At 46.2% G+C, this 24,785-nt stretch overlaps 1 protein-coding gene across 11 annotated transcripts in view; it reads right to left on the bottom strand.

Annotated features, from left to right (window-relative positions):
• The window catches only part of LOC136433595 (homeobox protein Meis1-like), an 80,100-nt gene that overhangs the window by 43,080 nt on the left and 12,235 nt on the right, over positions 1–24,785 (bottom strand). For 6 of the 11 annotated variants that reach the window (XM_066425958.1, XM_066425949.1, XM_066425959.1 and 3 more), the window contains exons 2-6: positions 5,232–5,543; positions 2,283–2,512; positions 1,722–1,872; positions 1,037–1,087; positions 290–340 (exon numbers count right to left, since the gene is read on the bottom strand). In XM_066425958.1, the coding sequence (XP_066282055.1) occupies positions 290–340; positions 1,037–1,087; positions 1,722–1,872; positions 2,283–2,512; positions 5,232–5,303 (555 nt within the window). In that variant the 5' untranslated portion in view covers positions 5,304–5,543. Of the gene's footprint in view, positions 1–289; positions 341–1,036; positions 1,088–1,721; positions 1,873–2,282; positions 2,513–2,689; positions 3,186–5,231; positions 5,544–6,691; positions 6,849–24,785 lie in introns of those variants that run through there. The other 5 variants (XM_066425951.1, XM_066425960.1, XM_066425950.1 and 2 more) reach the window with 4 other exon arrangements.

Raw genomic sequence — 24,785 nt, 5'->3', positions numbered from 1 at the left:
TCCTAAATATTTTCTCCGTCCATGTTTCATATTTTTAGTGGGCATTTTTATGAAGCTATGTCTAGCTGCCAAGGACATGATGGTTTGTGGCCCCGCGCCGTGTGCGGATCTGAATGAAATGCCACTACCGGGGTTACTAAACCTCTCAGCTGGCACAACTTTTCAATCAAACCGACTCAAATATTTTGAACACCAACAGCTCCCAGTTTTGTAACCATTTCATACAATCATTCATGCCGGGTGTTCTAAAAACAGTCAGAGAAAAAAAAAAGAAACATTGGTGACAAACCTTTTCTAGCTCTAGCAAGTGGAATCGCAGGACCTGGATGGCTTGAATCATCTGCAAAAAAGGGCGACATGAAGACGAAGAAAGTCAGGAAATAATTTAATTTATTGTCAACAAAACACAAGTGGTAATACCCTTGTTATTTTCAGAGCCCTCTGTTCTTTGACTTGCCCTGAAGAGGGTTATATTTACTACAGAGAGGGCATGAACTCCCTGGACTGAAAACACCCAGGCATGAATTACATTAGCCACTACATGATATTTGACATATATGCATGTACTCAATCGCAGCGTTTAACACACGCAATACGAAGTTGTGCGAATGCTTACTGGGTTAGAAAATCAAATCAACTGTGCTAGGTTTCTAGGGGCTTACCGGACCAACCAGGTTCAAATATTGCAATATGTATGAAGCACTGTTGGAAAGCATGCAGAATTCAACACTAGCCACAACACTACACCTTGCCCGAGAAATTGACAGAGCAACGAAACTGACAAGAAGCGCAGAAACTGACGCATTGTAACAGACAACAGTGTGTCTATTTCACAAATGAAAACGTAACTGCTTGTAGCAAACGGTAAATCTTCGTTCTTTTTCAATAAAATCGATATAAAGGCTCGATTCCTACGTGCGATGGGAAACATCGCACCACTTGACAACATCATAACAATACACACGGAGGGTTCTTCAACAGTAGGTGACAATAAAGCATCCAGCTGATAATGATGAATATCTGAAGGTGTACGTACCAATCCGTCCAGTTCGGGGTTTGCTGAGAAAAAGGGTTTTTCTGCTCTCGCCTGCATAGCAAAGAGAAATGGTAATCAGTCGCCTCAGAAGTGACCGCCTGTGTTTTATCGCTAGTCGGATATCTCAGCACGATTTAGACAAAAATTACAAAGTGAATAAAGGCCAAGAGATGTAACGACATCCGACTACGAAACAATGGTAAACTTTTCCAACATTCGCAAGCATGGCGGACATAGTACGGCTCCGAACTGCATGCCGTACGTAGCGCTTCGAAACACACGCATACGTACACATGAAATCTTAACTGGAAAACTATGTGCAAAGCTACCAAAAGCCCAAGTATTCACAGGCTACCTAATTGGTATGATAAGCAAGTATCGGGCTCAGAAATCTGCCTCTTTTTCTCGAGGAATAATAGGCAGTAATGCGCCCTTTGATACCTGCGCTTACAGCGGCATATGATCGTGTTTAGGGGCGAGTTATCGCACTAGATCCGCCAGCTTGCAAATACAAATTACTTCACATTCATGAGGACAATCATTACGACCCAAAAACAACAGACAATAATCCGAGTTACAATAAACTACGCAATCGAGTGAAATGTAGACGATAGAAATGCACAATGGGATCAAAACCTCACAAGGCAAAGGGGAAAGAGGATGAAAATAAGTTGGTTGTTTTTACATTGAGTACCTGCTTGGCGAACACTGCGATGTCTTCGTTGAACGATTCGGAAGAGCAGACGTCCCCGCCCGCAACTCCCGGCTCTCGTGGGGTGCATGTGGCCAGTTCGCACTTCTCGAAGACCAACGCAAGAAGTGGAAAGAGTGGATGCCTGTACGGGACACCAACACATCCTCAAATTAGAGTGAAATTGTATACAGTCCCATCCAGGGCGGCCATTTTGAAATGGACATAAAAATTGGCAGCATGTATATTTCATACGAGATTGATCGTCTGTTGCAATTCGTTTACAAACGGGCATCAATGATGAAATATATAGCAAATTATATAGAACTATCGCTGCCGACGATGCCATAAAATGTACTACGACATGTCCATTAGGTTGCTGTCAGCTTGCATTGGCGGGCCACCAGGTGGGGACCGTTCGGGGTCAGTCCGTCCGCGGGACGAGGCGCCACCGTGCAGCGGAGTTCTACTTCCTGATTCCCGCGTGCACACATGTGCGCTACGGGGAGGTGCGATCCCGCCGGGTCGGGCCCGGGAAAGTCAGGGCAAACTCACCCGTAGATGGCGTCCTTGTCTCGTTTATGTTGGTCATCCTGAGGACTGGACATTACCCCTGTCATGACGGAGTGCGCGGGGTGCGACGTCGGAAATTGGTGCATGCCGTGGCCGTGGTTCATCTGTAGCGGGCCGGGGTCCATGCGATGGGCGTGGGGGTTGCCGTACATAGACGTGGCGACTGCCGCCGCTTCCATGGCCCCGGGGTAGTGTGGAATGGCCGCGTCATACTGTAGCAAGACACACGGGGACACATGTAAGCAACGCACACAATACCTGTCTCACATGGCAGAACGGTTGCACTCTGAACCCTTCCGGGGCACACACAAACACATCGCCCCGCCATCCATCCACACTCTCGCTGAATTTCCAAACTTCAGAACTCGCTAGCATGAAACTGCACCTACCCTTTGCGCCATCTGACCGCTGCAGATCCCCTCTGACGTGTAAACTTAGCCCGAGAGCCGTCCCTGCTTCGCGCCTTTGATTTCAACTGGCTTGTTACTCGCTCTGTCAGTTTGAAGGTACCGGGGACTTTCTAAGCTTACACAAGAATGTCAGGCAACAGAAGGAAATGAATGTCGGCCCGTCAACAAGCGCCTGTAACAAAACTGTCGTGTCTCGTGGCTTTTTGCCACTCAAGCTGTCAATCAAAGCGCGGTTGTCATAGTACTGAATGACTGATGATCTGTCATGAACTTTGGGGTTTCCAGCAAAATGCAAACTACCGAGCGCTGTGCAGCGCCCCCGCGGCCCGACCGGCGTTTTTCTCGATACTTTCCTCAACAACACGAGGTCTGACCACGTCGAAGCGCATATGACACGAAAATCGCTTAGTCTCACACTCAGAAGCTCTCTCTACGACACACGGAGGCTCTTCGAAACAAAGGGTTACAAGCCGAAATGATCAGTAAATAGACCCCGTGTGTACAATGGGACGGGTACAACACGCCGGCGGGGGTGGCCGCTTTACCTGGGGGAAATTTTATTCTGCGGTCTTCCCGCGCTTTTTCATATACTGGGCACCCAGAGAGCCTTTCTTCTTTCATAAGCGTCTAGTCAGGGGACAGTAAGTAGACTATCAGCCTCACAGATTTGCTGGGTAATCAAAAATGTCGCGTTCTTTGGCGCTACCCACTTCTGTGACAGCGACGCTCAAATCAATTTTCCACAATGGGAATGCTTATGATAATTTCGTCAATTATTTGCCGGTAACTTCGTAGAGGAATCCTCCCCGGACTTTCTGTTTGTTGAGCCGGTGACCGGAAGGTATAAGGCCAAATCGGAACACGTTGTCACAGCAATATCGTTCTCAAGCGACATCATATTCGACATATTGTGGCGGGATGAATTCACTTCCGCATTGCCGGGACCAGGCTTCCCTCCCCCGTTCGTGCAATGCGCGCCCACTCCGCTGGCGGGTGGGACCGCCCAGTCTCGCTGCAGCGGGCAATTTACGTCTATCAACCAATGGGATCCTCCGAAAATCGCCAGCCGAGCTAATATACACAAAACACTCAATTATCTCAGTTTCATTCTATCATCAATCACTGCTCCGAGTGCGAGATGGGGGCGGAGCGCTACACCTCTCCGGGCCGAAGGGGCCCCGCGAAAAGTAAAGATAAACAAGCAGGGCAAAACCTTCAGCAGAGGGACACGCCGGGCCGGTCGCCGGGCCAAGTCCTACCGGGTCGACTCGGTAGGTGTGCCGAGAAAAGTTTGCGAGTTTTACAGCGGTTTTATTTCGGATTTCCTGTCGCCTTTCTGGTTTTATGAGAGGCGCTCTCTTTTCCCTTGCTAAATCCTGTCGCAGGTCGATGCCTCTCTTCCCTGGGACCAGGGAATGCTCGAGCTGATATACCCTCTGAGTTTGATGATGAGCGTGCAATCGCATCATGCGCTCGGCTCATTCAACCGCGCCAGAGCAATAATATTCCTGTGATAATGATTGTGACAGCGACGCTTCAGTGCCTCGAGCTGAATATAGATACATACATGGCGAAAGAGATAATGATAGCGGTGATGATGAAGATAACGATGCCGCTCTACCAACTCTCGCCTGTCGCATGTCATATTTCCCAAGACCTTCCCACCATAAAATCGGACACGAGGAAAATCCTACCACCCCTTAAACGCCAATTTAGCCCAAGTGGCTGTCTTTTAATAAACACATTATGGAGCAATTGCTGCAGGTAGAAAGACTAGATTGAATGAGAATTTTGAGTAAGCGTGAAACCAAATATACGATATCGCTTTAAAATGTTGATCGCGAGGGAGATAGAAGACGTGCGGGAGTCGTTTAGATGAGGAGGGGATAGGTGGCGAAGTACTGAAGGAAAAGAAATCGTTACACAGGGTGAATGTGACAGTAGGGAGCTGCAAGTGCACGAGCCTGACACAATGTACACAACAGGAAAAGACAACTTGTCACATGCGATGTGCACGAATAAAGAGGACCCCGCGGAAAAGCACACTTTTATGTACATACGCATCTAGGCATTAACTTGCAGTTTTATGTCATGATTTTCTGCGGTCGATGAGAAATAATTCCAGCACATCAGCGATGCCTATCAAAGCGGGCTCGGGAGCCACCATTGATACATATCGGCCGGTAGATTTTCCCTGACAGATTTGTGGCCATCATATAATATCAAGCCTGGCCAAACGACCCCGGACCGCGAATTTGAAATAACTCTCTCAGTTCGTGGCAGTGGAGGCGGGCTGGCCGGGTCGGCGCGGGGAGCATGCAGGCATGCACAGTGAGGACAGACACAAGGTAAGGACGGCTGGAAGGGCCCTCGTGCGGCTTACGATAGATATGTGTGGTAGCTGGGGTTTGCCTGCAACTTGGGGAAGGGATGGGGCGGGTTGACACGGTTAGGTACATGCTGGGAAGATGTCTACCGTATCAGGGACTACGGGGTGAGGTGAAGTGATAGTATTTCCCACCTGATGGCTGGATGCCACGTCTTCGCTGTAGTAGGGCGCGTCGTAGTAGCTCTGCTGTAGATACTGGTTCATGCTTCACGTTGTCTGAGTCTTGAGTGGCCAGCGGTGACAACTCCTGCCGCGTGTTGTACAGTCAGTAAGTCCGAAGGAGCGCTGGGAGAAGCAGAGAAGACACCCTGCCTTGTGGGTAGTCGTGCCGAGGTCCCTGTCGCCGCTCGCACCGAAGACGTCCGTCTGTTAGCCCAGCCCAACTCCTCGGGGTTCCACACGTCTCAGGAGGACTCTTGGCTGTCGAAGAATATCGGACGCAACCTAGAAGGCGAACAAACGTCGGAAGGATTAAATCAAACGTCGTCTACAGGCCGAGCTCTATCCTCCCTAATCATGTGTCATCGCGGATAGATCGGGGGCTCTAATAGACGAATTACAGTCTTTATTATAAGAAGACTGTCGCTAAACTACCATTTCTAGCTGGCTGGTCCCCTTGCGACTAGCTTATTTTCTGGATGTCCACGTGACGTCATTTTGACTGCCGCAGGCAATGGGCCTTACGGGAAAGCGACTCCGGAGTCATTAAATACTCCATTATGTATTGTTGAAGATGGTTTTATGGCGACAGCCAGACAAAACTAATGATACACCCAATTGCTGAGAAAGGAGTAAAGCCCGGCGCGAACTTTCGCACCAGCAGATCGGAAAATTGGCAACTTCGCTCCCCCGATCGCATTTACCCGAAGTGTCCGTCCCGCCCCTTTCTGTCAGCGAAGGTGCTAGCGCGAAACGCTCCCTGGACAGAAAGTAGTTTTTGGTGGACAAGCCTTCCTATCCCGGTAGTCGTGCTACACACTGCGTACGGCCCGAGTGCTCGCAGTAACGACAAAGGCCGGAAAATGGACGACGGAGGACCTTGACCCTCCTAAACAGTCCCCTCTAACCTTGTCTGCGTCTGACAGGCTTTCTGCACCTTTTTACTCGGACATAAATCTACCTGAATGACAAGAGATCGCGAGCTTTTCTCCCTCCAGGCTGCACTGTGCTCTAATAAGACAATATGTCAATAATTTTCGGCGAGACTTTCCGTCATCGATTTTTGGGGAGAGTTGTGGTAGCCTGTTTCAGACCCTCTCGATCACTCACGCCATCCCTTGCTCCCCGAGTAATCACCGTGACCGCTTCCGTCAACACCTCTGCTACCTGCCGCCTGCCGAGCCTGCCTCCCTGCCTAAACCACCAGCACATCGCTGCCTTCCTAACTTAAGCCTTGTCAGTCCCAAGAGTGAAGAACCTCCATGAATGCTTAATTGCCGGTGTGACTTAGGAATAACGCAATACGTATATAGATGCGGGCATGTAGAGTATTTCTGCTGCCAGATTATCCTGCCGCTCAGATTACTATTGACGGGGTGCACGGTTTGGTCTTCCCGGACGCACGAGCCTTCGACCGCGGGGCGCGGACCTACCTGGCCTGGCTGTCGGCACCCCCACCGCGTCCGTGCCGGCTGAACTTCGGAAAGATTTTCACCAAGTACGCGAAGAAGGGTTGTTCCCTGAACTCGTGTGGCGCGAGATGTACTATCTGCCGCTGCCGCTCCCCGCCGTTTTGCACTGACACTGCTTTGCAAATCGACCGCTTGCTATCAACCGTGCCGGCGAGCACCCATTCATCAAATGACAGGGACGAGCGCATCCCTTCCAAGTAGCGACATGCAAACTCCTCGGCTTTGCGTGCTCCTATAGATGGGACGAGCTATCACAATTGGCAGGTGGCTAGCGATCAGTGCTTTTCAAAGAAAAGAGAGAGAGCGGTATCCCCTATAACTTCCCTAGCCAAAGGCAGCGAAGTCTACGTTTACTTTCAACCATGCCCTGTTACCATATGACACGACACACACAATACTTCAGACATGACTCCTCCAGCATCTTTTTGACAACTTTGTGTAAACTTTTTTTTCTTTTGATTTTCAAAGCTGCCGCCCGGATTACCGTGTAGCAAGGCTTGCCCTGAAGGAATAGGAAACAGTAGGGATGCTATCACTGTCTTCTGACGTCTTTTTATAGTTCGCTGTCAGCGCTATCTCTTAGTCCGCATCTCTGCGGCGACGTCGACGTATTTTACGATCGTTTGTAACGAAAGTGACGTGAGGACAGTCCCCAGGGGCGTTTCCTGCCCGTGAGGGGCAGTCCTTGTTCTTGTTCTTGTCACTCGGCGTAGCTCACGCCGCGGGCAGGCGGCTGATTGGAGATGACAGGGGCCGTCAGGACCGACAGGGTGGCCCGGTGATGCATGATGGCGGGCGCATCACACGCGCACACTGCCGCATCTCCCCTGTCACGGCGCGGTGTGTGATTAACACTTGCCGTCAGCGCGCACGGCAGCGCCAGGACGCGAGGGGGAGTTCCACCTGTCACCGACCATGATGGGGACAGATTGCCGCCGGCTCGAGCTGGCATTTACCGCGACATATCCTCCGGGGACGACTTCGCCTCGTCCTTCAAGGCGACATCGGGGAACGTTAAGGAAGTTTGACAGGACGTCTTATTTTGTTTGACATGTCGTAAAGAAAACCGACGGCGACGGGTCCTGACAAGGCCCGCGTCACGCTGTCTCACAGGACCTTTGTCCGATACTGAAGCGAGATGCCCATGCGCGGGACATTAAACTCATTTTATAGCAAGTTTATGTTATTTGCTCTGGATTTGCTGGTGATCTAATATTAATTGGAAATAAATGCCATGGACCGCTGGCCTTTACTGATATTTGAAATTTTATCGCCTCGTAAAGTGAGAACATTTGTAAACTTGTAAGCCTCTTGTCAAGATGGCATAAAATCCTAATTAATCATATCCGTCCTCCTATGATAGAATATTCAAGTTAGTGTGCCTTGTCGGTGGAGGCGGCGAGATCTGTCGGTTCTCGGGGGCCGAGGATGAAAGGAAAATGCGAGATGGTGCGGTGTATGCTTGGGTGACGTCCTTTTCCGCACATTATGCATTTGGACGTGGAGGAGAGCACACAGTCTCATCACAGTCCAAGTCGATAATGTGTCTCCCTGCGACGCGAATTTAGGCACCGTGAAAAATGACCGCAGAGCTCAGTCGTTTGTATGGCGCGACAGAACCAGACTGTGTCCATGCACACGGCCCCTCCTGCATACTACAGCATCAGCACAGAGAACCAGAGATAGGAAGCTGGCTCAACGCAAGGAAGACATAGGGCTGTCATGTCTGTGCGAGATATAACTGTGTGAGATATAACTCTTCGAGTCATAGTCATCCAATTTTACTCCACGAAATTGTCATTGCCAAACCGTTCATCTTTTATTTTGCAATAGAATCTCTTCAAACTGTTTGATGTGCCACCTCTACTTTGAAATAGATATGACAATATTGAGTGACGTGGTAAAAATGCCAAAATACGACACGAGACGAGCAGAATACTGCTGGAAACAGATGAAGCCTCTACTCTTAGGCAGATACTGCCTGATAGTGTCTTACGGGCTTTTTCTTGAACACTGGAACGATCGCGCAGCTATCTGCAGCCTTCTTTCTTTTGAACCGCTACATCGTTCAAATCTTTAGCTTTTACAAGGCAAGAGTGTTATTTCAAAGGCAACGTCAATAATCTATACAAGAGGTCATGGCGTGTGGTTGGGCCCAAAACTCGACCATTATAAGAAACCCTCGGAGGCACGATGCACCAAGAATTCACCGACTGATAACACTTCATCAAACACACACATGGTTCCCTATAGTTTTCCTCGCTTCCCACATCTCCATTCAAGTATTATACTCGTGCTCAAATGGAGCGATGCTTTGAGAATTATTTTATTGGCAACGTTGTTGAAGATAGGACGAACTTTGAAGTTGTTTTATTGAGGGCCAATTCGGAGTGAATGGATTGAAGCCCATCTCCGTGAAATGTATTTATCTTCACAACCATGAGATTATATTTGACTTATTTTCCGTTTTGTGCTCCTTTCAGTCCGCGGATTTTGTCTTCCGTAAGCATAAAAGTCCCGGAGCCATTTATACAAATTATCAGAACATCCAGTGAAACGCATGTGAATTAATGAATCGGAAGACAGATATTTCTCCGTAATCATCATGACCCGTCGGATGCCGTTATGACTTATCTTCTCGCTCTCCTGAATACGAGATAAAAACAACAACACGATACCCCTCATTTTACTCCACAATCTATCAAGTTTGACACACCGCACTTGATGTAAACATAGAAACAAACAGAAATAGAGATATCATACGGGGCTTATCTCGAGATATTTTCAAGTTCTACACTCTCGTACGTATTCCATTTGGCATGTGCATATACGTCCCTTATGTAGGATTTACGGATGGCACCCCGGGCTATATCTGTATGATATTTTGCACATATTTCAATGGAAAATAGACAGCATACGCTGTCGTGAAAAAAGATGACACTTGCATGTGTATTCAAGTATCATCCTAACAGGACTGTGTGCGCCAGGGGGTGGAAACGTGTCACCTACAATGTAGGGCTGACGTCCCAGCGCTCGGTAATAAATGACCCAGCTTACCTATCTCAGCGCCTGCAGTCAAATGAAATTTAGCTCTCATATGGGTTCTGAGATTCCTCTAGATCATGGTGGCAAATTTGTGGCGAGGAAGGGGGAATTCTAATCCGAAATTCGTAAATTTGTGCGTGCAATGTATAAAGCTCATCTGTGAGATGTGTAGTGTGTTTGGTGTGTTCAATGCTCGGTTAACGTTGGCAGTGTATATGATGCCACTTATTTTACAAGAATGAAAATTTATTGCATCGTTATGAAAACATCATTCAAGCATTTGGCAAGCCATTTTCCCAGAACGTTGAATTCAATTTTCCTCTTCTACAGAAACTAATTTTTTTGCGAGTCTCCGTCTCGAGTTGATGGATAACAGCAAGGAAAAGAATCCCTCCTCCATCCTCCTTCCCTGTCTAAACAGGCTCCATTTTTCTTGATATGATCCTGTGTAGGACTCGGAATCTGAACAGAAATAGCCTGGTATGGTCGGCAGGGGGGATGGCGCCGTGTTGTACAGGTGTTTAGTGAATAGGTGGATGATGTACGGCCCTCAGCAGGACGCCATCCCTCCCTTGATGAGATCCTCCACATGTGGGCGACACAATCCGACTTTATTACTCTCGCTACACACCCATCATTGCTGCGGATATTCAGTTCAGAGAGCGCAATAAACATCAATCGGAAGGTATTTGTAAGATTCCCTCCTAACAGTATCGTTTTGCGGCCGATTTCGTTAAAGTTTTTTTCCATTACCGCATGGCCGCCCGAGCTGAAGCGTCTTGCTGATACCTGTAATTTTCGGCAGTTACAGTCGCTTTATATGGCATAAACACACACAGCGTTGTGAGCTTGAAATCAATGTCCCTGAATTTTCGTGCTGAAGACACTTGACCTTGTTGGTTTTTGTTCTACCTGCACCCATCGATTTGGTCGATTTCCGGCAGGACCTCATACATCACTTTCACTTCATTTGTTGCCAATTTCACCTGTCCAGCTGATTTCTCCTGTCGCTATCTGATGAGTCCCTATTGTCTCTTCTCAACCCTAAACACCTTCGTCCCATCCAAAAAAATACTGAAATACTAGATCAACATAACTAAACTGATGCCACGACTCCTTAATTTGACTCTTTTTGACTGGAAAGATCGTGATCTCTATTAGATAACAGGTACAACTATGAGCGTAATGACCCAATAGGATGATTCTGTTATCGTCCTCTTATCGTGTTGTTCCGGCAGAAACGAGACCATTTCGGAACATTTATATTTGATGAGGTAAAACCACAATGAACGAAGTAGCGCTCTGTTTTTGTCACGACTACACAACAAGGGCATTGTCTGCCTCAGTGTCAGCTACCCCTGAGGCTGTGTGTACAACAATAAACAGTGCCCACTGCTGTTGTTGTTGTCGTTGTTGTGTCTGTCTGTGTGTCACATGTGACGGTCCTGCCGTGATGGTGTCGTGTCAGTCCGAGTGCAGTTGATGTAAATAAGGCATGTTGTCTGGCGGCATCTCCTCCTCACAGCCTCCTCAGACTCATTACGCCGGGAAGACATATTAAAGCCGAAGCGACAGGAAGATGAAAACGGAACGGCAAAGGCCTTGCTGTGCGAGGGGAATTGCTCTTTGGGGAGACCCGGGAGATATTAGCTGAGAAAGCAGAAGTATCATTGCACAGTGTGTGCAGACATAGCTTTTCAGCCTTCATTTGTCCTCCTTCCACTCTTTAATTGGGGTAGTTTCACTGCCATGGTGAAAGAAAAGTTGATGGCGCTCGATGTACTTCCAAGACGTATGAAACTGATTCGCATCTTAGTTGTTTATTCGTCACATCACTTCTTTCAAACATATGTTGGATTAATGTAGGGATCCTACAGTTTAATGTCAGGTGGCATTGTGGGGAGGATCGGAACGTTTCACAGTGCAGCAACTTTTGAGATTGTTCTCGGGACCGAACATGGGGCTCACTACGGTATCAGTCAAGCCGCGCAACATCACAGCAAGCCAACATTATACAATCCTGTTAAATTTAGATAAATCCTGGGTCCCAACTAGCAGACGTCGCGAAGATTGATCCTCCCGCTCGTCGCGTTGGCCTCTGCGAGCACACCTGCGTGAGATTGCATACGACGTCTCCGCACACAAAGGACAGATTAAACAGTGGGATTCCCATACGTCTTCCGCCCGGCAGGGGGCTGCGAGGCGCTGATGCCGCAGCCAGGAATATGAATATATCTCCGTGACATAGCCTTGATAGGCGGGCGGTTTGAAGAGGAGGAAAATCTTCAAGTCCGGTCAAGTGGGGATTAATTTGGTCTCAGCCTCTAATCATTCTCTTTTCAGACTTCAATGGAGCGCTTTGGTTTGCGATATAAGCGGTCACATCATGGAGTAATAACTTTTGCAATATTTGGTCGTCATATGATAACTTACTGTTATGTCACCTAAATGACTATTCCGATATTGAAAACAATATAGATATTATGGAGCAGCAATATATATATATATATACGAGACAGCATTGACCCTGTTTAGCCTTGATGCCATCCTAGTTAATTTTCCGCTGCTCCTGTACCCTCCGCTTATGAAAAAGTTGGTTAGCGGTGAGTATGAGAGCCGCGGAAAACTAACTAGGATGACATCAGGCTAAACCTTGCTGGGTAGGGAACCTTGCTGTACTTGCCTGTTGTACAGTACTGTCACTAATACAAGGACACCTGTAATAACTACTTCCACCGCCCGAAACTAGCGACAGAAGTCAGCACCACAGCTAGCTCGGACAGATAGGCCTGACAGGGACGATGACGGGAGGACCTCCACTGCCACGGTTGCGACGCGTCACCGACAGAACGTGTCATGACGCGCCTCTGACAGGTGGTGTCGCGGCCCCGTACGAGGGCTGCCCTCCTGCAGCAATCAGTGTGTACGGAATGATTACGTGGCCGAGGTGGCGGAGGAGGCGAGGGGAGGTGCCGGGGAGCAGACCTGTGTCATCACCGCCATATTACAGCACTGATGAAACACGACAAGGTCACAAACCGGGAGCTGGGACATGCCAGGGCGCGGGGCATCATGGGATAGCATGGGAAACTTTGCGCGCGCTCTGTTTTTTGCACTACTCGTGTAATAGTCACATTTGATCAGTTGCAAATTTTTACAAAAACTACGTCGCTACCCAAAATTTTGGATTGTTGAAGAAAATTTGATTCAGGATCACCCCTCCCCCCAAACCTCTCATCTTTGCCTCTGTGCAACGTCATAAGCTACATGAACAGCAAACGCGTCCACTTTTGACAAACCTATGTGGAAGACTGTGTAGAGTGAGGGGATGGCATGAAATTAGATGTAACAAAAAAGCAATTAAACCCAGGACATTGTTCTATAGCGTTAACTAACAAACTAGACACTGCTGTAAGGCACATCTATAATGCACACTAGCAATAACTATAATGTAAGTGACTACACGGTGTCTCTGCAACCTATAGCTCCAGCACATACTACAGTACATGTAGTGCTTGGTTGTATGCGTGAATATCCATTTCTATTTCATATACTAGCAGTATACATTCTACAGGCAAATGGGCAAATGTACAGCGTTTCGGCTCTCTGTTCTAATTGTATATTCAAACACAGAAAGTAACAGTAGCAAGTCCCAGAATGTGCGCACATGAGATCCCCTGTGGACTGTCATGTGCAGACAGCTTTACTACTATTTCTACAGGGACAGACACAGACGTGCGTAGGAAAATCACAGGTCCTTACTAAATCATGTCCTACTACTGTTCATCCTGTAAGCCAAGCACAGCGTCGCTCGGATCGAAAGCGTACATATAACCAGAAGTTACAGCAATACTGCAGTCCCATTAACCGACTTGCATAAAACAATTGCAACAGGTGCAGCCTGCGGTAAACCTATACTTCAGAAAATTGAAAAATTACATATGCATGGTCGATCCCAGGGTTGTTGAACCTGTGGGATGAACTAAATCCACGGTATAAACAGTCTTCACGTATATCTTCTGCCGTGTTTTAGTTCTTCTCACTGTGTCGGCCCTCAGCAGACAACGGTAGACTGGGTTTCACAGCTGACTTTTCAATCTACACTAATAATGTGGACAATAACTTTTAATCCAATTCTGTCTTTCTAACCGAGGTTACGAGGTTTCGTGTATGTAGGAAACCGTAGAAAATGCACTTAAGTAGTTTGAATCTGTACCTCACTTTTCTAGTATGTATATAGCCCATCTTGCTGGACACCCATGTCGGGAAGATTTCATAAACATATCACAACAACCCATAAGGAACGATATAAAGATAACCATTTGATTTTTATTTATTCATAAATTTCCGTTTCATTGAAAAGTTGTTAGTTTGACAACTCTAGGAGGGGGATGGATTGTAAGTGCAGTATGTCAATCTCACCTTGGTATAATACTGAAATCCTAAAAAGGCTACAACAACAATTGAAAACTATGGTTGGTTGGTAATCATTATGTATTCTTTAAGCATATACGCGTTACTTAATGTGCGTTATTGTGTGTACATTCCTTTATTACGATACTTTGCTAAAAGTCAAAGACTCCCTGCTGCGCCTACTCCAAATGCTATTCCCAACGTGTCATGCGTTTCACGATCGAAGCGATCCGTGCAACATGTACATACACCATTCGTTCGGATCCGTTCATTTTCTTGTCAACGAAAACTTTGACAAATTCCAACACGAGGCCGCTTTAATAAAGGGGAGATGTTTGGCTGTCGTTTCAAGTTCACTTACCGCGTAGCTTCGCCGCCGCGCATGGAGAAAGCGCGACTCAGCAGTATCGACCACGTTGGCGGCACCGATGCCGGGATTTCCTGTAATAAGCTGCAAAATCCCGGAACGCACATCGAATGAGGGAGAAAGTTGACGGGAAGTTTTCCGTAATTTTTCACCGGGCGTCTTTAATTGCTTTGATGTATTTAGGGAAACGATCCGCGAGGCGAGGCACCACATTGGCGCGGTCGGGAGAGTCGGCTGTAGCTTAGAAGCGCCCGTCTGAGGATCCAGATATGTGAGCGGTCGGTGATATAGAGGAAGTCCTCCTCGCGTGAGACCATACCAATTAAACAAATTGCACTCATGCGTCCCATGCTCTACGCAAATGGCGCTCTCTAACTTACAGAGCATCGTGTCAATAGCCAGTAATGACAAAATCCCGACTTTCAGGAAAATACCCTCCGCGCGGCTTTTCTGTAATGAGAAAAGTTCCCACCTCACCATTTTTCATCCGCAGAAGAAATTGCATGGATGTACTTAGTCGAGCGGACCAAACTTCATGCCGTATTTAGTGGGATGGAGCTTCGCAGTTCCGTCCGTATCGTTCCATATGGGATAATAAAGTTATAGCTGCACTCCATTTCGTGTTGCCATGGCGACCAACAGACAAGGGTCACATAGCTCTATTTGTTTTTTGACACTAATCACAGGCGAGATGAAATATTTACATCGGAGTTATACCGAAACCGGAAGACGATTTATCTTGGATGGTATCGAGCGTGGAGCTGTCTTTGCCCCCACTGTTCATCGACCGGCCATTATATTGTTTGGCGAAGCCTGGGCCGCGCACATCTCTTTTCCATACGTACGGCACCCCTCATCCATCACCCCTGCTTCCAGAACCATTTTATTCATTTCTCCCCCTCTCGTGCGCGCCTCCACAGACACAGTCGAGTCTCATTATCTCAGCCATTTTTCTCCCTCTTCGGTGACCTTGGCACCCTCATTTTGCGAGCTCGCTTTTGATTTGGAGCGAGAGCCCACTCTTCATGATTGACTTTCTCTGTTTCGACCAAGTACAAAGCGTGGCGGGGGAACCCTGCGGCGGGTTTGGGGGAGAGGAAAGGGATTCGGTCGGGACTTGTGCACTTTCTCATCTGCGCCGCGGCTCACCTCAGCGCGCCGCCTCTCTATCAAGGGCAAACCGGCGACGCCGTGTTGTAATCGTCCGCGGTTTCCCTAATAAAAAGGTGGGAGGGAAGACAGGGGTTTAGTGGGTCAAGAGAGACCTATTCCGTGGCTTTACTACGTCTCCCCCCGTTGATAAGGACCGGGGGTGCACAATTTGTCTGCGTCCACTTCGGCTAGTTCTGTGGAGCCTCCGCGCGGCCGTATCGCGGGGCTCCATCTACTGCCCTGCGGCGAAGCTTCTGCCCGAATCGACGGCAATTGTGCACGGAGCAATCTAGATTACCCCGGTGTATCTTTGAAAGCAAGTCCGGGGGAAAAATCGACCATTCTCGCAGCCACTATCGGAAACAGTCCGCATGTTGATGGCAATCTACAAGAGTTTGCCTTTTTCCGGTCCGCGCCGAGCAAAATGTCCGCCAGGAAAGTGGCGCGGTGTACATGACGAAAATGCATTCGGACGTTTTGAATTGCGCAAAATGAGAACTTTTTACCTGACATCTGCCTATCTCAGCCACAAAGCGAAATGGACTGGGCAAAAACCTTTCAGGCCGGTAGTCGATTCCGTCCGATTCCGGTGCGAGATAGAACACATCCATTTACATGGCTGGGGCCACTTACAGACTACATCCTACACTATATCAAGGCTTTCTGCTCTCGCACAACACATTTTCTTACATAAGCCTGAAAAATACGGACCGTCAGAGGCAATGTATCGATGTTTCTGTCTCCGAGAGTGTAGCCCCTCCACTTTAGACGCAACCCCGTCTCCCTATACCCCTCCGCATAGATCCCGACGAGAACAGTGCGTCTTCAAACCACCTGATGATATAACTGGACCAGGGGCGTTGTAGGGGGGTGTTGGTGCTTCAGTTATCCATCCTGATGCTAAGGAACATTTATAAGAAGGGTCTGAGCCATCTTCTGAACAGAAATAGTTCTTACTGTTCACTGCCTAGGAAGTAGCCAACCAAATATTGTCCTGAGCCGGTTCAACAACAGGTCCAAGGCACCGAGGGACGGTTTGGCCTTGGGGGCAACCCTGCTGCCAGCCCACCACTTTCACAGGGTCCGTGATTTAAAGTATCTGTTATGATGCGCAATGGCATGTTGGCAGAAGAATGGATATAGATATAGATATAGTTAAAGTAAACTGAACATCTTGACACAAAGCGGATATATTTCAAACAACTACAAGAGGAACAACAACAAAAGGGGAGAAAGTAGGACTTTAGCACCACAATGACACAACGGCCCTGTTTTTGCCCGAAAAGAAGACACATCCGTTTCAAAAAAGTTTCATTTTTGCAACTACCAAGACCAGTCAGTCCCTTTCGTTTGTAGTACAGGCCTGTGTGCCACAGAAACTTTCAGGCGCTTTAATGCCACACACCTGTAAAAGACGAAGTTCAAGGTGACGAGTTTTAATACAGACCTGTACAAGAACATCGCGCCAACTTTTCCCCTCGCCTCGAATTTTCTAAATTTTGTTCCGGTCAATTGGTAACGAAGCATGCTTGCTATCAGCGCTAAGAATTCGTCCTAGAAAATAAGTGCATCAGAATCCGGTTGACCCCGCGTGACCTTGACATCTTTGACCAGTTCTGTTCCAGTCAAGATGGAGGGGGATCCATCTTGTGAAACAGGAGAGGTCTGCCCACGGGTAAGGACGCGGGATCAGACTCTGGAGCTGCACTGCCGGGGTGCCTACTTCAGATAACATCCAGCTAGCATTAATCCATGCCTAAAGAAAGGAATCGAGGAAATCTTTCAGTGCACTTGGTCAAATAAACCTAGTACCTGGATTGAAGAAAATGACCGTCGGATGTCTTCAGCCAAAACAATATTCTTTATTACTAGTATAATGTGTACACACATGCTAAACGTACTTTACAATACAATATTATATATTTTTACGAATCCTGTTGATTGTGGCTTCGAATCCTCGGTTAGCCTTCATGCTGAGAACAGTTGACACAAAGGGTGCAGCATTGTAGAGGACGTCCTTCATGACCTTGGTCATCTACGCCTGACGACATCCTTGCTACAACGTGTTTTCTCCCAAGCCTAATTTTGTACAACGGGTATCAAGGGGACTATCTATTGCGTATACTAGTAACTTTTAATAGACTATGCTGTTGTAAAATGTCTCCACGACACGCAGCATTCGAGGACCAAGCTGGAAACTCGGTGGGAAAGAGTGGGGGTTGGTATCTGCTGTGCCGCTTGGGTCGGGCCGAGAAACTAGATGCATTCATCATTTCCACGGGTCAGGAGCGGCGGGAAAAATGTAATGGCGTGCCGGAGAGGAACGAGATGGTTCTACCCATAGCTGGGAGGCAGGGCGGCTATTACCGGCTCGGGCCGGGACAGATGTACGGGTTCCATTGGCCGCCTGATGCTTCTGTCCCCTCACGTTAAGGAACGTCATCAATCATGGGGAAACTTAGACGGCGTGGTCATGGCTGTTCGCCGTGTGGCCGGGACAGGGATGGCCGCTGGCCAAGGCAGGTGCTGCGAGGGCGAAGACGTCCCTGCTGCAAGGGCAATGGGATCTTATGATCACCTTGGAAGCTGCGAGGTTTCATTTCCAACGGGATGATTGGTGGGTTGTGTACCGGAAATAGATTTTAGTAATAACCGACCTCTGTCTTGAAGGGGCAACGGTTACTGTAGAACATAGAACCCAGGAACTGTTCTTTTATTGGTATATGTATGTCAAAGATGACACAATTTTTTGTCTCAAGACACTGTTGATATGTTGTTAATATTTCAATACGACCAGAATGACACAAAGATAGAACAATGCCAAGACTGTCATATTGACCTTACTCTTTTGAGTTGTTTTGTAGTAATCTTGATTATCAAAACTCATATTGGTACAAAAAGCGGAGTGTAGGTTTCTAGTCACAGTTACAATGATTGAATAGAAGTAATCATATATGAAACCATATCACATATTCAATCCAATATCAGCCTTGAGCTAGCACAACGTGGCGAAATGTAATTCAAACTATGTCTTTTTGAGTAAAAACAACAATTAAATTCCACAACATAGATTTTGACAGATTTACGTCAACTGGTCACGAATGTGTTAACTGGTCACGAATGTGTCACAGGTCCCATAAAGTAACAAATACGATAGCTCTTATTTTCCCTGTGCTATAGCGAAGGTTGTGGCACGGCCTTGAACTAGACATGAGACATCTGCATCTCATTACGAAAAAATGTTCGACTACGTGTTTTCCGAAGGCTACAATAACAGCAACTTGCAAGAGTTATGCGTATAAAATTCTTAGTATTTCAACTTGTCTTCTAACTGTAGTTACATATATCCGCTAATTTCCCCTGAGCATTTTACAATTACATGCACTGAAAAAACTGCCCGGACAGCTATGAATGGAATAGGTCGCTAATGACATAGTATCGCTACAAACACATGATAAGCTACAGCGCTAATTCATCTTAACTGACATTTATGCTGAGCAAAATGCTTATCACCCAGGGCTCGTTGTGAGGGGTGGGGAGGCAACTACAGGAGTGACAAGCGGCGCGATTGCAGGCGCGATTTCCGACTTTGCTTTCTCAGGCGATCCGCTTTAATAAAACCATTATTCCTTTATCCCTAAACTAATCAGAACCTGGATAATCGGACGCATCTGAACTGTGGTTCGACTCAGGAGACAAACGTGAGAAAACGACTCTCTGACGCATCGTGACGTCAAGGTACCCAGCATGCACAGCGAAAAGTCGGCCTCCCATGTTGGTGGTTGATACAATTTTCATCAATGAAGGGAGATTAAGTAGACGTTACGCCTCTGAGAGTTATTCCAGAAAGAAAAAGAAATGAATTAGAATGTGTAAGACAGCCAGTGATTGAATAACCAGACGAGTTAGGCGTAGTGTCAGGACAACTTACTTCAAAATAGGAATGTGGCGTAAATTATCTGCTATCGATATTGAAGAAGAAATCATCTTCAATCGAGATACATAATTCGAAAGAAAAATGAGCGAGGGATAGCAACATGTCGACCTTATAAAACTAAACATCTGTACGGCGCATACTTAGAAGCAATGGTTTCTCCCAAGTCTACCGACATAGAGTGAAGTCGGCTGAACTTTTGAAAAATTGAAACATTAGGCAAGAAGAGGCAGCTCCTTCGGGACTTTCAACGTCAAAGAAAATCAATTCCGCCCATAAATGTACAGATCTGAGTGATTCCGCTGCAAATTAGGATGGAGGAAACTTTCTCAACCAAGATATAGACTTCTTGAAAGTGGAAAACTTCAATAGCAAGGAAATGCCGCGAGTGATTTCAGCGGCGTTCTCTTACATCTAGGCCAGGTGCGCCCGCTGCTGGGGCAAGATTGATTCGGGTGTCGTGGAGGGCGCGAATTCCTTGGCGGGCTAAAGACAGGTGCTCTGGATGTTGGGCGATCCGGTCGAACTGGAGCGGTCTGGCAGCACAAGAAATCTCGGGGCTGTAAATCTTGTAGTCCGCTGATATGCGCGGTGTGAACCTTTGCAGGGAAAGTGCACCTCCGCCAGATTAGATTTCTTCCCCCTTCCGAAATACAGCCCGACCGAGTCCTGCAGGCTGTAATTGCTTGATGTATGGCGGCCGGAAGGAAACGATATGTGAGTGAAATGAAACGGTGGGAAATACCATAATCCTGAGACCGAGGACCGCTCGTGAGTGGGCGACACACGACCACGCTCACCGGGCATACCTGCCGCACCCCTGCGAGCGAGGGGTGAGCCAACAAGACGTGATCAAGGCCAAGAACTTCCACGTTTTGGGGCGATAATGACTTTCCTGATTACTTCCTGGGCGCCAGGTCACTGCTATTGGGCCCTGTTCATTTGTCATGTGCACTTTGTCGACCAAAAGTCCCAACGTTGGCCCAACAGCGCCTAAGATCTTTAAAAGTACATGAAAGAGTATCTCCCGTGACGGCACATAATTCACGAGCTAAAGCAGAAATAATACACGACGTTAGTGAACGACAGTAGCAACAGGTATAAAGATTGTTCATGAATACATTCACTACGGATATCTGTAACTTACGTGTGTGCGAAATTGTATAGCGTACTTGTATATATATAGTATAATGTCAAGAACATCAGAAAGTAGGTGGACAGATTGGACAAAAAAATGCCACAACAGCACCAAAAGTACCACAGCACACACACCTCAGGTGGGTTTATCATACCAATTAAACAATCAATCGATCTTCCTTGTGCCACATTTGTAATTCAAACAAGCCAGCGAAGGTAGGCAAAAGTAGACTAAACAACAGCACAGAGAGAAGTACTACATTTCCTGTGTGACAGACAGCATCTGCGGGAGATCAGTTACGTTGTTCACGCCTGCCAGCAGTATGACAACGGCAGTAAAATTTCCTGATGATATGATGTTATATTCCCTCCCCCTCCAGCGCCATGTCGTGACACTATAACAAAGTAATGTTGTCATCCGAACTGCCGCTCGTCTTTAGTCTTACAGCTCCCATTTGTCAAGAAGGAAAAAGGCTCACACGTTTGTAGATGGACGATATCATTAGAAATCTTAAGAAGCTTAAAATAACAAAAACTAAATGCTGAATTTCAAGCGAACTAGTGTGGACAAGCCTGTGCACTAGTATGTCTAAGAACAGACAAACTAAATAATAATATTACAAACTAAATGTTGAATTTCAAAAAGGATCGGTAAACTTACACGTTTGCAGATGGACGATATTATTAAAAATTAAGCTTGAAATGATACAGACTAAATGTTGGATTTAAAGCGACCAACTATGGACACATCTATGTAAATAGCAAAGAGTGGTAACAGTATGTCTAAGAACAGACTAGCCTAAAAAGCTAAGAACAGTCTAGCCTACAAATAGTACAAACTAATTGTTGAATTTCAAAAAGGCTTGGTTAACCCACACGTTTGCAGATAGACACTTTCATTAAAATGATACAAACTACATGTTGGATTTCAAGCGACCTACTATGGACACGCCTATGTAATAGTGTGTCTAAGGACAGTCTAGCCGAAAAATAATACAAACGTTATCAAAAATCTAGCTTGAAATTATACAAACTAAGTGTTAAATTTCAAGCGAACTGCTATGGACAAGCCTGTGTAGTAGTATGTCTAAGAACAAACTAAATGATAATGATACAAACTAAATGTTGAATTTCAAAAAGGCTCGGTAAACTCACACGCTTGCAGATGGACAATATCATTTAAAAAACTAGCTTTAAATAATAAAAACTAAATGTTGAATTACAAGCAAACTACTATGGACACGCCTATGTAATAGTATGTCTAAGAACAGTCTAGCCTAAAAATACTAAAAGCTAAATGTTGAATTTCAAAAAGGCTTGGTAAACTCACACATTTAGGACACTATCATTAAAAATCTAGCTCAAAATGTTGAAATGCAAGCGAACTATTATGGACATGCCTGTAGGTAACTATGTCTAAGAACAGTATTGTTTAAAATAAAACAAACTTAATGTTGAATTTCAAGCCAACTAATAATAGGACTATGGTAAGACCTGTGTAGCATTCTAGCTAAAATGATACAAGCTCAATGTTGAATTTCAAGCATACCACTATGGACAAGCCTCACAGTGTAGCAATGAGTCTGAGAACAGTACGTTTAGCTTGAAATAATACAAACTAGATGATGAATTTCAAGCAAACTTTTACGGACAAACGTGTGTAGTAGTATGTCTAAGAATACACCAATGATATATATGTTTTTTATATTTTCATTTAGTTTGGAATCCATTTTTCTGACATGTAATATTCAGTCGTAGAATCGCTTTATATTGCTTAGCGTCAAGTATATATTTATCGTATCTTATTCATGGAGATAAGATTTGTACTCATTTTGCATAAATTCTTTATGTCGCAAAATGGCGTCTAAATGATATTTCTTACTACAACTCTACTACTACTGCCACCGTTATGTCCTCTACAACTACACTTCGTCTGTTTTCTGGGTTGATAAAACCTCAGATATATGTTAAAGCTACCAATTAACAAAGAATTCTATGTTCTGATTTTTGTCCCTCATACTTATAGCGTGAATCTCTGGTACAAAAGCCAAATATTGCATATTCGTCAACATGTTCAAGTTTAGTTTCATCATTTATAGTATTTATAGTATCTATTCAGAATGGGAGAAAATTATATGTGCATAATCCCAAAAGAGAGTCACTATTTTTGTATTTTGATATTTTACTTATAAGTATAAAACTATAGTTTTTTAGATTACCTGACTCGTCTACAGCATTATAAGCTTTATCAACTGCCCAATATTTTACCGGTTGTAAAATATTTCGAGGCAAGTTTCAGATTATCATGATTAAAACAGGTAGGACAGGAAAATACTGGGTTATTTTTGCATGTGTCGGTTCATGTGTAACAATATGTGTTGTGTTTCAAATTCATTCATCATTGTTCATGTTGTGGTGAGAGTACGAGTTCAGTCTTATGTGTGTCTAGCGATGACAGCTACCATTGCTTGTGTTGTTAAAAAAAGAATACTTCTGTAAGCTCCTTACTCTTATACCAAACACAGCTTTAAGGAGAAAACTGCTGGCCGACTAAAGATAGAGTGCTAGACTCCGAGTGAACTACAGCCTCATAACAAAGTTTGTAGCTAGCGTGTAGTCATGATTTGTGACGGCAGTGAGCAATAAAACCTGAACTTTTGTCCACGCCTGTTCGTAGTTTGGTCTGCCCAGCCAAAGTCTTTGCAAACTACATGATTAGTCTTCAAGGTGTCATGGAGAATTGGAGCCAAAGTGGTCCTCTTCTGCTCAGAGTTTATGTACGTTGTGAAACAGTGTTGTGGACAAACAATCATTCATCCAGTCGTTCGTCAACCTCCTACTGCAGGCTGTTATGTTGTCGTCGCTTTTTGGTTTGCCATTTGTCAGCGGTGTTTGTCAGAAGGTCCAGTCTTGTCGTTCGGACAACGTTGGGTGTTGGGGAAGGATACGCAGAGTGACTAGACTTGCACTTGGATTAGTTTGTCACTTCCAGCTCATGGCGCAACTTGAGCTCAACAAGGCTGGTGACAGGATGATCTGGCGGCCCTGCAGACTAGCGACACCGCCGCCACCGTGGCGCACACACGGTAAACTTTGGTTTCTGCATTTTTACTAGCACTAGCCACTTCTGTCACGCATTCTTAGCGGGTGACTCATGCTGGTAGGTAGGTTCGGGTGGTTACAAATGGGACACGGCGACGACCTAACTTATGGCGGCCGCGAGACCTCGGTGTCTCTCCGGCATGACCCGTACTTTGGGTAATGAAGGTAAAGTCGATTTGGCTTGCCGGGGTCACGAACTTGACAGTGAGAGCTGAATTTGGGAGTAGGCACACTTGTGAATGGTCTCGTTTGTTCAAGTCAATTTTCTCGCGCAAACGTGTCAACACGCGCTTAATTGTGTATGGCCATTTGCTGACAAATAGCTTTGCTTTCACAACTGCGTCGGCGTGTACTCCAACAACCGCCACATCACGTGGACAGGTCACCCATTCACACTTTGGTCATGTTCTCAACTCAAGAGAGGCAGAAAAGCGCTGAATGACGTCGTCATCAAAGTAAAAACGAACTTGTTGCAAGATTTCTGATGGTTTGCACATCTCCGAGCCTGGTGGATTTATTTAAGGATGATATGAACTACAGGCATATTAGTACTCCACACAGTGTATCGGTGTTCCAGGAGTAAGGGTTTAAGTCGCCAAGTGAAATTTATTGGTGGTATAAAACGGGAGAAACTTTGCCTTGTGCACACTGACTGCCAGGAGCCGGATATTTATGGCTACAAACCCCGGGTTTGGGGCCGCTCCGGCGTCCCCACTCTGTGACCCGTGCGCTAACTTCTCCCCAAAACAACAACAGCCGAAGCCGCGTGCCCCGGCGACTCCAGGCGGGCACGTCTCCAGGGAAAGTTAGCTACTTTCTTGGCAGCGCGGATGTGAGGCTCTCAGTGTCCGTGTTCTTCCTGAAAGTCACATCCATCTTCCGCTGGCTGTGTTCATGTTTATCCA

Source organism: Branchiostoma lanceolatum, chromosome 4 (assembly GCF_035083965.1).
Source record: "Branchiostoma lanceolatum isolate klBraLanc5 chromosome 4, klBraLanc5.hap2, whole genome shotgun sequence".
In the NCBI taxonomy this organism is placed as follows: domain Eukaryota; kingdom Metazoa; phylum Chordata; class Leptocardii; order Amphioxiformes; family Branchiostomatidae; genus Branchiostoma; species Branchiostoma lanceolatum.
The sequence above is the reverse complement of the archived record's forward strand: the minus strand, read 5'-3'. Positions and strand labels throughout refer to the sequence as shown.